Here is a 15,699-nt window from a genome sequence, read left to right on the forward strand (position 1 = left end):
TTCTCAACCTTTTCACGCCATGACCCCCAAAAATAATCATATTTAAACTGGGGACCCCCAAAATAATCATATTTAAACTGGGGACCCCCAAAATAATCATATTTAAACTGGGGACCCCCAAAATAATCATATTTGAACTGGGGACACCCAACCCTGACATGCACTTGGAATTGTAGGAGTTGAAGAATTACATTTAGTTTGACTCGGTTCCACAGATAAATATTGTGAAAATAGCAGATCTATAAGCTTGTAGATCTGCTATTTTCAAAATTATTGGACAATTTGGCCCATGTTTGAACAGTTTTTGTAGAATAGTTTGTAGATTACTTTTGATGTACAGTAGTCATGGTCTTTTTTCTGGGGGCACCGACAGTTAACCTTGAAGAGGCATTGTAGTATAGCAGGATAATATTTAAAGAATAAATAAATGTAATGAACAATAACCCATTGCTCAATAATAAACCTTTTTATTTATACCACATAATAGCCCCTGACAGAACTAGAGACTCTACCATGTTCAACCCTTTTCTGTTCCTTGAGAGCCATAGAAAACGCAACAGGTACAGTTAAAAAACAAAACAAACAAAAGAAAGCAATCATCAGGAAGTTATAAACACGGCATCCACAGGGGGACCCACTAACAGGATGAAATAATCTTATAATAATCAACAACAGAACTCTGTAAATATGTTATAACCGTTGGGGACAAACTAGCGCAGGTTAAAGTCTGACTTCAAAGTAACATTGAACCAAAATCACATGCAAACACCATGGTCTGTGACTTCAGCCCGAATTCATACGTCCATCGCGCGACGTAACATAAATTAGGCTTTAGAAGCAAGTGTTCACTGTATCTAGGAACAAATTCAACAATCACATTTTAGTAGGATTATTGAAGATTTACAGTTTAAGCTCTAAGGCTGGAAGAAACATTCTCCTAAGAGGTGTGTTACTGAGAGAGAACACAGTGAAGAGGTGAGAAAACACAAGGTATAACAGCCAAGAAACATAGCCCTAAAAAGTCACACATCATCGTGGGAACTGAACTTTCAACGTAAATAGTGAACATCACTACAAATAATATGAGACAAATAATTTTGGCAAAACAAACAAAAGCAGAAATGGCACACATATGTTAAACCCTATATACTTAGTTGACTGGGGTCCCCCAGAGCTCCTGTTTTCACTCTACACTAAATATCTTCACCTAAGAAAAGCTGATCTACAAGCTCACAGCGCATCACGCTGCGACACGTTGTGAACTTGTAGATCTGCTATTTATGGCGAAAGTTTGCCCCAGAATAGGGTTTAAGAACATCCATCCATCCTTGCCAGAAACAATATATGTGAGGATTGGGGAATGTATCATCTTAATTGTATGTTGAAGCAAAGTGTGCAAATGTCACATTACCAGCTGGATGAGCTAATTTTAATGGTTTAAACAACTGTTTCCCAAACATTGGGTCGGGTCCCATTTGTGGGTCGCAGACCCATTTTTATGGGTCGTGACTCGTGAGTAAATATCCCTTTTTCGTTTTCCTAATTCTTTTTTCAAATTATTTCAGAAGAAGGAAATCATTTTTTTTCTGAAATAAAACATCATTTTTCAAAACAAATGTATGAAGAAAATCCATAAATTGATTTTTTTGAATCAATCAAGCATGAGCTTGTAGATCGGCTATTTTCACTAGTTTGGGGGTCCCGGGGAGACATGCAATTTATCTTTTGGGTCGCAAGCTAAAAAGTTTGGGAACCACTGGTTTAAACCTTGAAAACGAGCGTTCCTTGGATCGGCTGTGTGTTTGTATTGTACAGCACATGAGGTATATTCACTTCGGTAACAAAAGCAATTGTTGAGCGAGTTTGTCTGACGGCCTATAGTAATTTGTGTTCCGGGCTAAAGAGTTACACTGTCTTATTTTAGACCTACCCAACAATCAGCATTGCTCATGACATGTGCCATCAAAGTGCTTCAAAATCAGCCGTATGGTTATGAGAAGATTTCGATTATTTAGATAAAAGACCACTGAAATTAAACGACTCCAGCAGGACAATGTCAATGACGGCTACATCAGGAAACTGCTTTCCCTTTACAGTTGACTTACATACAGTACTGGAAAATACATTGTATGTACAACATAGTTGACAATGCGAAAACACTGGGCCGAATTAAGCTTCTCCCCTTTCTTCTGCTTTGTCAGAGGCATCTACATTTGCATTGATTACAGTGTCCTCCATTTCCCCCGATTCATCAGCTGGCACAGAATCAGCCGTTCTCTCAGGATCTGTGGACTCTTCCATTGGTTCTGGTTCATTGCCCTTGTCCGTCTGCTCCGCCGGCTCGGCGACCTGCACCTCGGGGATGAACAGGTTGTGCTTGACTTTGCTCAGCTCCACCATGTTGAAGCCCATGAAAACCACGGCCTTATTCCTCTTGAGGTACTTCATGCAGCGGCTGCGTCTATTAGTGAAGTGGGGGACCACTTCGGATTTGGTCATGTCCAGTCTCTTACACAGCTCGTCGGTCTCGACTCTGGACATGTAGGGGCTGATGTGGAAGTATCTGTACATGAATTCTTTGAGCGTGTCGGGGGTACGCGTATCATTGGGGCTGGGCTCCAGCGCCAGCTTGACCAGCGAGTCGCCCGACATCTCGGGTAAGATTGGGGACAGCTGCTTCTCCTGCTCCCTCTTCTCCTGCTCTCTCTTCTCCTGCTCTCGCCTCTTGCGCATCATGGTTGACCTCTCCTCTCTCTCCCGCCGGTTGGCCTCAAGCACCTCTTTCCATGCCGCCTCCAGCCTCCTTTTGCTCTCAAGCTCAGCTTCCGTTTCTACAGGTCCGACGGGAGGCTTCGGAATCGGCACAGAGGGAGCCTGGAGGATAAGGGACGGAGATGATCCCTGTATCAGAGGAGACATCCGTGGCATTTGGAGGAAATACAGGCTGTGTGACTGTGGCTGTGGCTGTGATTGTGGCTGTGGTTGTGGCTGTGGTTGTGGCTGACTGATCTGTTCCAGTGGCTTTGGCTTTGTTGACCCTGGCGGTCTTCCCCGTCTGGGCGGAGTGGGCGCCGCCTCAACAGTTTCCTGGACCTTGGGTGGTTCCGGTTGCTTCTTCGGTGAACACCGGCAGCGCTGGATGTGCAGCATCACTGCCTGCTGCGTGACCTTTCCCGTGTACACCCCGTTGCAGTATATGCATTTCAGCGCCTCGGTCTTTAGGATGGCGTGAATGGTGGGTGCCACGAAATGCTTCTGTTTCAAATGCTGCAGGTGCTCTAGTGCATTCAAGAACTTCTCGTCGCAGAAGGGGCAATATAAGCTGCTGCTTTTCAAAGCCGAGTGGCAGACTTCCGGGTGGGTGCTGGGCTGCATCTTCAAGAAGATCAGATCGAAGGAGCTGGTGATCAAGGCTAAGTGGAACTCTGTGTCTCCTATGACTTGCATCGGCGCACTGGTGTTGATGTCAAAGTAAGGGAACACAATTTTCCCAGTGCTATTCGTGTACACCCTGAACTCCTGTCTGAGGAAGTCACAATTGGCCTTGTTTGTAGGATTGTGCTCCTTCACGTGCTCAACAAGTTGTTTGATCGAGAAGAACAAAGCCGAGCAGTAAACACAATTCAAGCCATGCAGTAGGTGCTCAAACACCCCCTTTTCCGACAGGAGGATTTTGCACACTAAGCACTTGACCGTTTTGTCGGGCATTTTCTTCAAGAACAGCGCCCGGGCAGCGAGGCTTTCACACTTCGACGTAACAGGTTTAGTCTTGTGAGCTACTTCTGTGTGTATGTCATATACGTTGGAGGGGAAAAGCTCATTGCAAAGTGGGCAGGTGATCCATTTCTTAGCTTGCACAGGAGCATTGCTCCCTGATCCGATTGGAGCCAGAGGCGTCCCTTTGCTCTGAGAGCTGGCGGCCGATACTGGAGCGAAAGTATATATGGGCAGGCCATTCACCTTGTTGCCAGTGGGGATGAGGTGATTTAACAGTGACTGTGAAGTCATCATGGTACCTTGGGGAGTTTGGAGGTTTGTGGAGGCTTTCTGGGGCTGAGATGGAGAAGCAGCCCCCCTTGAAATGTTGACTCCAGGTGGGAGAACGCCCGGCTGGGTTGGAGGATTGTGCATAAGTGGTCGAGGGACTGGAGCTGCGGCCGACATGGCCTGTTTTAGAGAGGTGCTGGGTGTTGTCGTGGGAAACTGGATCATGGTCCTTGCGCCTTGAAGGGCTAAAGTGGCGCCGGGCTGCAGCAGACCTTTAGCCTCGGCACTAGCTAGCTGCACTAAGGCTGAAGCCTGAGGCGGCAGGAGTGTTTGGTTAGGCCCTGGGGCGCAAATCAAGTTGGTCGGAGCTCCTTGCAGCTGTTGCAGCGTCATCAGTGTCCCAGGTTGTTGCTGGTTGTGTTGCAAAACCAAGGACCCATTACTGAGGACATGAGGTTGCTGTGGCTTAGGAGCGATGAATGAGAACGTTGAATATCCACCGAATCCGTTAGGTGTCGCTGAGACGTAAAACTTTCTCTCCGTGATCAGCATCTGCACCTGAGTGCTGACCAAAGTGTGAGCCGGTTCTATCAACATATGATGGATCACGTGATCTAGAGACCCAGTTTGTAGCTTGCACACCCTACAGCAGTAGATCCTTAATTTTGTACGGTTATCCGTTTTATAGCCAATAAACTGTTGTGCCAAAGTCGGGAGGTGCTTCAGAATTATATGCTTCTTTAAAGGGAAGATGGAGGCTGACGGGTATCCGCATCTTCGACATTGGTATCTCTCGTTTGGACGATGGGTAGCCACAGGCACCTTGTGCCTTGCGGGATCTATGGGAGCGGCCGGCAGAGGGGCATTGTGGAAGAGCAGCGCGTGCCTCTTGATGTTTTTGGCAGGGCCCACATACGGGCAATGACTGCAGGCTGCGAGACTGCAGTCCTTCTTCTCATACTGATGTTGGCGGCTGATGTGACTCTCGAAGCAGTAGGAATTCTTGGTGGAATACTTGCACAGGCTGCAGCACAGTGCCTGGGTCCGGTACGGCCACTAGAAAAACACACAAAACACGTCATATGAAGGCTGAACTATGGACAGTTTATCAAATTCTCCAATATTCTAGATATATTTTAACCTTTTAAGCATGATTCATACTTCATACGATGCTGTCGCACGGTAAAGATAGCTGATCTACAAGCTAGCTCACATGTGACGTGTAGTGAGCTTGTAGATCGGCTATTTTCAAAACAATTTTCACCTATAATGACATATAGGGATGCCATGTTCAAAGTGGTTAAACATTAAATAAACCCATTACTGAACAAACAATCAGAATAGAGAGCTTCAACACTTATTTTAACCAAAACATATACCTACCACAACCATGCTATGCCTTTAATTGCTGACAGACCTCTGAATAGCAAAAGATAATCCAGAATGAAACGATAAACACCCCCTGACTCAATGAGAAAATATATACAAAAGGAATAAATTATATTCTTTCGTTATTATGGACGTACAAATGCTGTCATTATCATGACATTGCGATAACAAAAACGTCCCAATATTATGGTGGGCCTGTGACAGCATATATGATAGGAATTCAGAACAAATTTGTTTTTGTTTGAACAGCAGCAGAGAATATGAGTGAAAGCAGCGGAGGGAACATGTGTTCACAGCGATCATATGTGCACATCAATTGCGCAGATTCACTGATCTTTACAACATCCCTCCAGTAAGAAACCTTAACCCATTGAGACCTGAAGCCGATTCTACAGTACATGTCTCCTAAATCTCAATAGTATTCGTATGTGTGTGTGTATGTATTTGGCCGCGGACCCCCATCAAAATATGTTGTTCCAGGGACCCCCCAGAAGCAAAGATTTGAGTTAAAAATGTTTGCTTTAAAAATATATATATTCAAAGATTTGCACACATTTTCACCGAGTGCCGCGCCATGAGCTTGTATATCTGCTATTTTTGAATAGCCCAAAGTGTAAAATAATGCTTTTTAGCTCAAATCTAAAAATGACACAGTTCCAGGTCTTAATGGGTTAACAAATGTTGTAAAGATCAGCGAAAACGCACAGATGATCCTTGTGTAAGTGTATGCAATGGTATGCAATAGAAGACCGAAAATAATATAATTTAAAATATAATTTATATAATTCAAAAATACATAAATTCATTATTCTTTCAAGACATTGTAAAACATGGAGACACATTGTTGAATTCTGTATTTACGGAAGCTGTAAATTAAGGAAATCAAGTAAAACTAAGGTCAAGTGATTCTGTACAGTAACACTTTCAACCTGGCATCCCTATTTTGTGCATGTCATTATAGGCTGATTATTTTCTCCACAATTGTTAAAATACAAATAGTAGATGGTTGAATATCACCGCGCGACACCAACGTATGACGACGAGATATAAAACAGGGCTCAGTTCATCTATTCTCACCTCACACACACACATCTCAGATGCGTATGGAAACTTAATATTTACCTTTTTCTTCATTTTACTGGCGAAGCCATCCGTAAAGTCAGTCCACTCCGTCTCCTCAAAGTTGTCATCTTCATCTGAATTTACCTCCGAGTCTTTATGGAGCTCCTGTAAAGAAGTGACACAAACACAATTATTATTATTATTAATAATAATCCTTTCACACAAAACATCGAACACAACCCCCAAAATTGTGAGAAAGGCCAAAGTGCAGCAGCCAATCATAGAATGAGACCAGTGTTGATTTAAAGACGTCTCAGCTAATCTAAATTTGTTTTGTCAAATAGTACTACAGCCAACATGCAGGTTAGCTAATAGTTTTGTCTTATTTTAGGTACTCTTGACTGAAAATGAATGACACAATACAAAATAGCTGGCATTGCACTAACTGGTAGTTAAATTGGGGGCAGCAGTGACTCAGGGGGTAGAGCTGCCGTCTTGAATTTGGAAGGTTCCCGGTTCGATCCCTCGGCTTGAGCAAAATAATCCTCTAGTCTAAAGAATAGGCAGTCTACCAATCTATCATTTTTTTCTAATTTGGATTTTCTATGAGAGCTAAGACGGTGTACCTTACCATCTTGCCTTGGACGGCTCTGCAATTAAGACGTTACATGGGAATATAAGGAGGAATGGGCGGAGCAAACGTGCAGATAGGAGCAAACAGGCATGTCTGGTTTGGTTTAGATAAGGAAACTAATAAACTAACTAACATTGGCCATCGTCATTGGTGGTTTCCCTTTGCCCATGCTGCACAAGGGGAGTGGCCTGCAAAAACTTGCGGGCATGACCAACTAGGTACGTAGTCCTTAAAGTGTTAGAGGTAGGCTACCCGGCTGAAGCCCGTCGGTACCTGATGGGCCGGGTCAGACTTATGTTTATAATTGTTGGTCGGGGTTCGGGTCGGGCTCAGTCATGTTGTTCACAAGTGTAAAAATAGGCTACTACTATGTCTGTGTTACTTCCTGATGTATGTGACGTTGTCCTGACAATGACGCAGTGTGTTCACGGGGGAACACACTCCATCTCACGCAACAGGCGAGATACTTTCAGATGTAAACACACTACAGCTGTAGTGAATACATCTAAATACATTGTAAAGCGCTTTGTAGAAAGGCGCTATATAAATGCAGTGCCCTTATATAAATGCAGTCCATTTAAACATTTTGAATGTTTACTGTGTATATTATGGCTTTTGTATCGCAGATATGAGTGAGTAGCCTTGGAAATTGGAACGAGTGGTTCTCGAGCCATGTAGCCCATAGGGCAGGAGCCTGTCTCCTGTTTCTGTAGCGTGAGGCGGCTTGATCCCCCAGCCATGATGTACAGTACAAGTACACCCCCTGGACATGACGCTAGTATGTCGCAGGGAGCCCCAATGCAACCCTTGATGTTCAGTGCCAAGCAGGGAGGCACTGGGTCCCATTTTGTATGACCCGGCCAGGAGATTGAATCCCGACCTCCTAATCTTATCTGCACTCCAACCACAAGGCCACTGAGCTGGTAGGATCGCATATGTTCAGTTGTTGATCTTCAGTTGTTTTTAGCAACCAGCCAGGGAAAAGGAGTGGAGTCTACTTCTAAGCTATCTACTGAGAAGTACAGAGAGAACGATTGGAGAATGGGAACAACATAGCTGGAGAATGGGAATAGGTCTGCAACTATCGATGATTTTCGTAGCCATTATTCAATCAATGAATCGATTAACCAGTGCAGTAGTGCTATTTTCACAGTTTTTGATTTTTTTTAGATCAAAAGTGTCCACTAACGTATAATGACATGCCCAAAATAGGGATTATTAATCGATTGTTATTCAATTATCGGTTATTTTTTATAATCGATTAAATCGATTAGTTCGATTAATTGTTGCACCTCAAAATGGGAACAATCTCAACTGACTGATCTGGAGGCAGAGGAAACACCAAATGGCTGGTCTGGAGGCGGAGAAAATGCTGATTGGCTGGTCCGGAGGTGGAGAGGCCCTAGACAGAGACAGAGCTCCCCTCTTGGACTGTCTTGGCAATTTCACTGTGACCTAGCCTCCTTTATTTTGGAACACCTAGTGTCAAAGAACTGACATTGCACCATAAGCTCCTAAACCCCAGAAAAGGAATTCAGCTTTCCTTTTATTCATGACAACATCTTTTATCCAACAGCACTTGAAGGCATGCCATGGTCACAAGATTGAGGTCATTTTGACCGTCATTATGGATATTGCCTATTCACACTATATATCCCAACATTAAGCCTATACCTCAATGAATTACACAAACGTATCAACTTGTGTAATGCTTTCTTCTTTTCTTTCTTACTCATTTTAACTTTTGTCTAAATTAAACACCAGTGAATTAACTGTTGCTGCTTGGATTTATAGTTGATTTATAGGGATAGTCTATGTAACTACTGTTGTTTAATGTAGCAGGCCTGCAAGGATTCTGACAGCAACTCTTGATTGGTGAGTAGGACCAATTTCTCTATGGTGATAATTATAAAACTAACCTAACCTATTCAAACTGCCTGTGAAAACTGAAATTTAATTGAGCACAGAATGTGCATTTATGCTAGAATACACCAAGCCCCCCCCCTCCTAGCTTACATAGTTTATAGATTTTCTGCCTCCACCTACCCCTTCATGTGATTTGCTGATAAAAGCAATAGTTGTGCACATGCAAGTTAAGTAATTTCAGCTTATCCAAAGTAGCAATCCAAATGACCAGATTGTGTATTGCCATAACAACGTTTCAGCTTACCTTCAGTAGGTTCTGGCATTCCTCGAGGCCAAATTCGCTCAGCACCGTTTTCACTTTCCTCCGCGTTTTCCGGATCTTCTCAACGCTTGGAACTGGAATCTGATACATCGTGTCTCGGAGGCCTAACACATTTGAAAACAAATACATACTTGTTATATACCTGTAGTAGCACATTATTAACTCTTAGGACTATATGTGGACTACTCTGAATTATTATCATCAGCTATGAATGATAATTCAGTGTTATGGACATAATATATATCTGCTAATCAGATCAGAGATGTAGTTACTGTATAGGTAAGTTATAGGGAATACACTGCCCTAGTTTTGCCTCAGAGGAATAGCCTGTATATACTTCATCACACGGTGCCGTCGCACAATGAACAAAGCCTATCTATCTACAAGCTCACAACACGTTGTGAGCTTGCCTTGTAGATCTGCTATTTTCTTTGTGCAACACTGCTGTACAAGAAGTTATAAATTAAGCAGTCAGTGCTGCTGATGAATAAATACATAAAACCAAGGCACCATGTGCACATCAGCAAAGGCAACCAATTTCATCTGAAATATGATATATCAATATATGAGTGTAACAAATGATGGAAAAACAGACCCTTTTTACCACTTAAGCTCTATATACTTCATCTTATGGCAAAAATAGCTTAAATGAAATTTCCGCCTATAATGATAATGACATGTGCAAAGTAGGGTTGTCAGGTTGGAAGTGGTTGCTGTCTATTGAGCTGATTTGATTGTTGGTAGGCATTTAAAAGCACAATCACTCAAAAGAGGAGTGTGACATAAAAATAAATAAAGGACAGCATTATTGAAAGGACTTATTTCCAAAGCTGTTTCGAGGACTGGGTTGGTAACAACAATAATAATAATAATAATAATAATAATAATAATAATAGTTGTTTAACGATACATGATATTTAGGTCAGAATTGATCTTGAGAGGATAGCCCCTTGAGATGCAGCATCTAATTTTCAAGCCCCTATACACACAAACAAAGCATTGTTACATACAATACAAATACACACACATAGGCTACACATAGCTGGCTCATCCTCTTCCATCCACACTCCTAAACTGTTTTAAACACAAATGGAAACCAATGTATTGTACATGACATTAGGTAATCTCCCATGCATGCTCATCACGTGTGTATGCTGGTTAAAGAGAGAAGTTGTGTTTTAAAAGCTGCAATCCGAAACTTATTTCCATGTTGTGTAGGGCAGGACACCTACTAGTTTGACAGGTAGCAGTAATGCCTGAAGCTCATAACATGCAATATATCTAGTTAGAGCGGTAGGAATTTACCCACTCAGGGGCAGGGCCACCTGAGACTAGGGTTCGAATCTCGGGGCAGGCATTAAAAGTTATGGATCATTGCAGCTTTCATGGGAACAGACAGCCAGTGGGCAGCTGCCTGGAGGATGCTCTGTGTGTGTGTGTGTGTGTGTGTGTGTGTGTGTGTGTGTGTGTGTGTGTGTGTGTGTGTGTGTGTGTGTCACTCTCACCTCTTTCTCTCACACACACACACACACACACACACACACACACACACACATAGTGTCTATCTATCTCACACAATCTCTCACACAGACAGACAGACAGATAGACAGACATATTACCTGAACGCTAGTTGACGGCCACAATGTGTGAGTGTGTGTTTGTGTTGTTGTGTGTTGTTCAGTGTGTACTTCCAGGCAGCGGAGCAGCACCGTGGTGGTAGAGCGACGCCCACGGGGAGGGAGAGAGAGAGACGTCCTGGGTCCGCGTGCCGCGCGGTGCAATGATCCGTGCCGGCCTTTGTTTAGATCGTGAACATAAACGGTGAATTTCACGCAGATCTATTATTTTATTTTATTTTTTCCCCTAAACGCTGCTTTTGTCTTTTCTCTCCTGCAGCTGAGGAGGGAAAAAATGGCGCTCGAATCCAGGAACTGACGTCTGAGGTGGCTTATTTGCATACGGCGCGGGGGAGCCAATCAGATTCTTCTCAGCCTGAAACAGGCTAAAACAAATGTTTTTGTGTTTTTTTTTATAACACTTTTAACATGTTGCTCCAAAATACCACTGGGTTGTAAAAAAGTACCTGATTTTCCAGATAAATGTGATAAAAGGCGCATTCATTTGGATGCTTAGCTACCCAGCTGTACCTGACAGCTTGGTCTGAGGCAGGGGGTGTGGCTCTCACGGGCCAAAAATAGTCACGTGTTGAGGCTGACCAATCAGATGTCGAGAAATTGAGCTAAATGGGCGGTCTTGCTGATTTTTTGTGGTGGTGACGTCATATCAGGCCATTTGACGTGTGAATAGGGGAGGGGCGGTGAAATCATGCGCCCTCTAGTGGTTGCGTAGAACTACATTACTCCACTGTACAATTTTCGAAAAAGAATTCGAAATTGAAATTCATAACAGCATAGGTGGATTCACAGACTTTTTCGGATATATACAACTATGAATTACGAACTATTTAAAAAAAAGATTTGTTATGTGCCATTTTTGTAAAGTGACAGATCCGGATGATAGCCCAAAGCCATGCTTCGATTATGTCACCAGGCAGTACACAGGCTTCTCGGCCTTTTAGATAACTTTGGTCAGGTTCAATGCTTTTTTTTTGGACACAATCGTGTAATCTTTACGAAATATGTTTTTTTTTATGTAGCTTTTATGTAGCTAGGAGAGGTCTTCGGGAGAAGCTTAAGGGTGTTTTCACACTTGGACCCTTTCAGCCCCTGCAGTGGACTCAGACCATGACTCAGCTGTTCTTTGTGCGTAATGTGAATACGCGAAAATAACTCACCCCCCTCAGTCTGAACTCTGAAGTGAACCGTACGGTTGGTTTACTTCTAGTACGCATTGCAGTTCGCTCAATCTAGGTGGGAACCTATTCGGTAAAAGAAAAAAGGATTTTTTCCCCTTTTGGTTTTGCCTCTGGGGAAACCATCTCCTTTTTTGTGTAGAGATAGGAACTCGGTTTGGCTCCTCCCCATTCTTAGTCCACTTCCTCCCGGGTGCTTTTGTGTTTATTCCTTCTAACAACAACACTACATGTTTAAGGCAGTGGTGCTGCTGATTACAGTTCAGAGATTACAATTCGCTTAACCTGTGCATTGTGAACACGAAGTGCTCCAGGTTCAGTTCACCTTCTGCCGCTGGATTTTATAACTCTAGGCTTGCCGTAGGCGTAGAGCCGTAGACAGATCACCTGCTGTCCCTGCCAACCCTAAAAATAACTTCAAGTGTGAACTGTTAACAGAAAGAGGACTAAGGCCCCATCAGAGCCGAAGTTGACCAGAAAGAGAACCGAATAGGCTACTCTTTCAAATGAAATGACAATCTGAACGCAAAAATAACTCCTTTTTCTGTTGGTCCACTTCTTGGTCCACTTGAAGAGGAGTCAGTTCGGTTCATTTAATAGGGTCTATGTGAAAAGGCCTGTGTGTGTGCGTGCCTGGCTGCCTGCCTGCCTGCCTGCCTGCCTGCCTGCCTGCCTGCGTGCGTGCGTGCGTGCGTTATAAAGTTATGGGTACACGCAAGGTCACAAATCTGCGTGCTGTGGGGCAGAAACCAGCTAACCTTTTACGCTTTTTAAATTTTTTCATGAATCAGTGCTATTGAATTTCCTTTATGTCTGTGTGTTGGTTAAAACATATTGTTATATTATATAATTATTATTATATTGCACCAATGAAAATTATTAAAAAGCGCTTCTGACAAAACCAGCTAACTCCATTGGATCCTCAAACTTTCTGCTAAACCAGCTAATTCCACCCAAGGGGGTTGGAGTTACCTGGTTTTGCTCCAGGCTCCACACCCTTTTGACCTCCAACCTCATTGTGAGCTTGGAGGTCCATTCAGCTGTTCTTATCAATGATGAACAAAACCTCCTAACCCCACTTTTTGTTTTGTTTTTTCATTTCCTGAAAAATGAACATTTTGGAGTTAACTGGTTTCTGCCCGACAGCAGAGATATCATAAAAGGCAAGACAATAAAATAAGAAATACTGCAAAAATACTAAAACTACCTAATGACAGTCGAATGTCAGTCTTCAAACAGGCATAGGCCTAGTGAGTGTTGAAAAGGTCTGTTTGTTACAGTTTAATGAATAAGCTGGCGGACCCTGATGGTGGAAAATGGAGGTGAGAAATTGACCATACATGGATCCTATTGGGACGTTCAGAAAGATGTCACCCCATACGAAAAAGAACATAATTGACAAGATTATTTTTTCATGGCACTGGGTCCCGACCTTGTTAATACAAAATACTGACCCTATCTTGTTCATCCCCCGTCTTGATCTTGTTCGGATCTTGTTCTTTTTCATTTCTCTCCGCAATTCAGTAATTCCCAATTCCCATGTGTAATGTATTGCAGACCCAATCACTGTTGAGTGTTGACCCCCACTATTTGACCTGTCTTCTCGCGAACGTGATTAGGTGTCTATGGGTTTTATAAATATTGAACCAATGAAAAGTATTCAAGAGTTTGTGACTAAATAATAACTACATTGAATCAATTGGAACATTATGTTCTTTCCATTTTCTGAAAAGTAACAGTTTTGGACATATCCCCGACAGCAACGACATAGCAAAAAATTGCAGGCACGGCTTTGGGTGCTTGGGCACCTTCCCCTTTGCCTCTGATGCCTTATCAAGAACAACATTTGACAAATCATTTTGTCAAAAGTTTTTTACTGCCATCAGTCAGCCATCAGTCAGTTTTAGTTTCACGTTTCACCTATGCAGCGATGTCAAGTGCCCTCCCACCTCGTTAATCTCGCAGCTGCATTGCAAACAACTTGAGACAGGCACTCAACAAACAAAATAAGTTCACTCCCCCATCAATAAATTGTTGCTTTTACACTTCACATTTTGTGCAGATTAGTTACAAAACTGAGATGTGTTAATTTCATGAGCTTTTGTTAGCTTGGTTTGTACAGAGTCAGGCTAATTGTTTCCCCTATTTCCAATCAATGTGATAATTTAGTAAATAGCTCCTGGCTTTAGTTTGCCCTGTCTTAAAGTGAACATGTTAGGTCAGGCTGTTTGTGGTAGAGATGCAAGAGGTAGAGGAGATAGCACAGGGTAATAGCAGGAATGACGTGGGCCAAGTTATTGTGGAACATCTTGCTTCCATTATGTATTATTTCTGGTGTGAAATGGCACGAGGGACCCCAAAAAAAAATCCCCTCCCAAAATTGTCATATTGTGCCCTTTTATGATCTTTGAGCAGTGGTCTGCACGGCCCTGAAAAATAGCAATGCCCCCTCCCCGTCTCCAGATAGACAGGAACAAAGGGTACAACTCATTCCGACCTCCGAAGCTTCATAGGTTTTTCATCCAATCTAAGTTATTTCCTTTTGGTTCAGATGGATGTGCAGGAACATGTGGCATGTTTCCATCATCTCTCACAGGGACTGGGTAATTGTATGGGGTAGCAGCATTCATCATTCCGCTGTACTTTGTCCAGGGACTGACCAATGGAAGGGCCATGCCTAGAAGCCCAAGAGTGCAGGAGACAAATATCACTGGCTCTTTATTCCACACATTCTTTAGAAAGGCTGCAACCCCCACCATGGTGTCTTCTGGCCACGTTTGAATAGGCTACTTGAAGATGGATTCAACAGACTGTCGCAAATAGCAAAAGGAAAAGGTAACAATGAACAAGTAGGCCGTAAAGTGACAAAGTTACAGTGAACAAGAGGTGGGCCTATATACCCCTTCAGTTGCTATGACATTGAGCTATTATGTTTCACGCACAAGACCCACAGATCAGCGAAGTCCTTATATGGTAGCCTGTGTACCTTTTATGCCCATATGGAGATATCTGTACTTGTCTGTCTGTGTCCCTTTTATGCCCATATATGGAGTTCAGTGTCAGCCATGCCCAAATATGGAGTCTAGGCCAGTCTATGATGTCGGTACCATCACTATTTGTGAATGTATTAATCATTTGTGGAACAACCGCTGATCCGACCGACTTCCCACATGGCGGGTGCTCGGCGATACCGATACACACACCGGCGGTACTCAAGTAATGCAGGGGACTCACTCACTCGCTCGCTCGCTCGCACGCACGCACGCACGCACGCACGCACACACACACACACAGGCAGAGATTTTGTGCATTTATTGAAGGATTTATGTATTTATTGGTGTTGTTTCTACTTTATGAGCGCCAGCCAAGGATATGAACAGTGTTGTTAGGCTAGGCTACTATAATAACAATAATAATGATAATAATAACAATATTTATTTGGACTGCAAATAGTACTATGTTGACATGTCAAGGCTGGGGTCACTTCAAGCACATATTATGTGCTGGAAGCATTATTAAAATAATTTGTTGCTTACCTAAAAATGATTATTATCACATCCTATATCAAATTGGCTTAAGGGAGGGCCGGCCGGCTATCCGGTGGACCTCTGATGTCACACTCATGTC

At 43.0% G+C, this 15,699-nt stretch overlaps 2 protein-coding genes across 2 annotated transcripts; both read right to left on the minus strand.

Moving 5' to 3' along the window:
- Positions 1–451: 451 nt before the first annotated feature.
- Positions 452–11,142, minus strand: adnp2b (ADNP homeobox 2b). Its single transcript, XM_084079572.1, has 4 exons — positions 10,880–11,142; positions 9,243–9,364; positions 6,499–6,603; positions 452–5,043 (listed from the first exon to the last, which is right to left on the minus strand). Exons 2-4 carry the CDS (start codon positions 9,348–9,350, stop codon positions 2,170–2,172), a joined length of 3,087 nt encoding a protein of 1,028 aa, XP_083935698.1. The 5' UTR covers positions 9,351–9,364; positions 10,880–11,142; the 3' UTR covers positions 452–2,169.
- A 3,437-nt stretch (positions 11,143–14,579) lies between these two features.
- On the minus strand, positions 14,580–14,831 carry LOC311062031 (NADH dehydrogenase [ubiquinone] 1 alpha subcomplex subunit 3-like; the record flags this gene model as incomplete). The annotated part of the gene is made up of 1 exon (XM_084080788.1): positions 14,580–14,831. The coding sequence occupies one exon, from the start codon at positions 14,829–14,831 to the stop codon at positions 14,580–14,582; it is 252 nt and encodes an 83-aa protein (XP_083936914.1).
- Between the last annotated feature and the right edge of the window lie 868 nt (positions 14,832–15,699).

The sequence above is a fragment of the Gymnoscopelus microlampas genome, assembly GCF_963454915.1.
Source record: "Gymnoscopelus microlampas genome assembly, chromosome: 15".
Taxonomy (NCBI): Eukaryota; Metazoa; Chordata; class Actinopteri; order Myctophiformes; family Myctophidae; genus Gymnoscopelus; species Gymnoscopelus microlampas.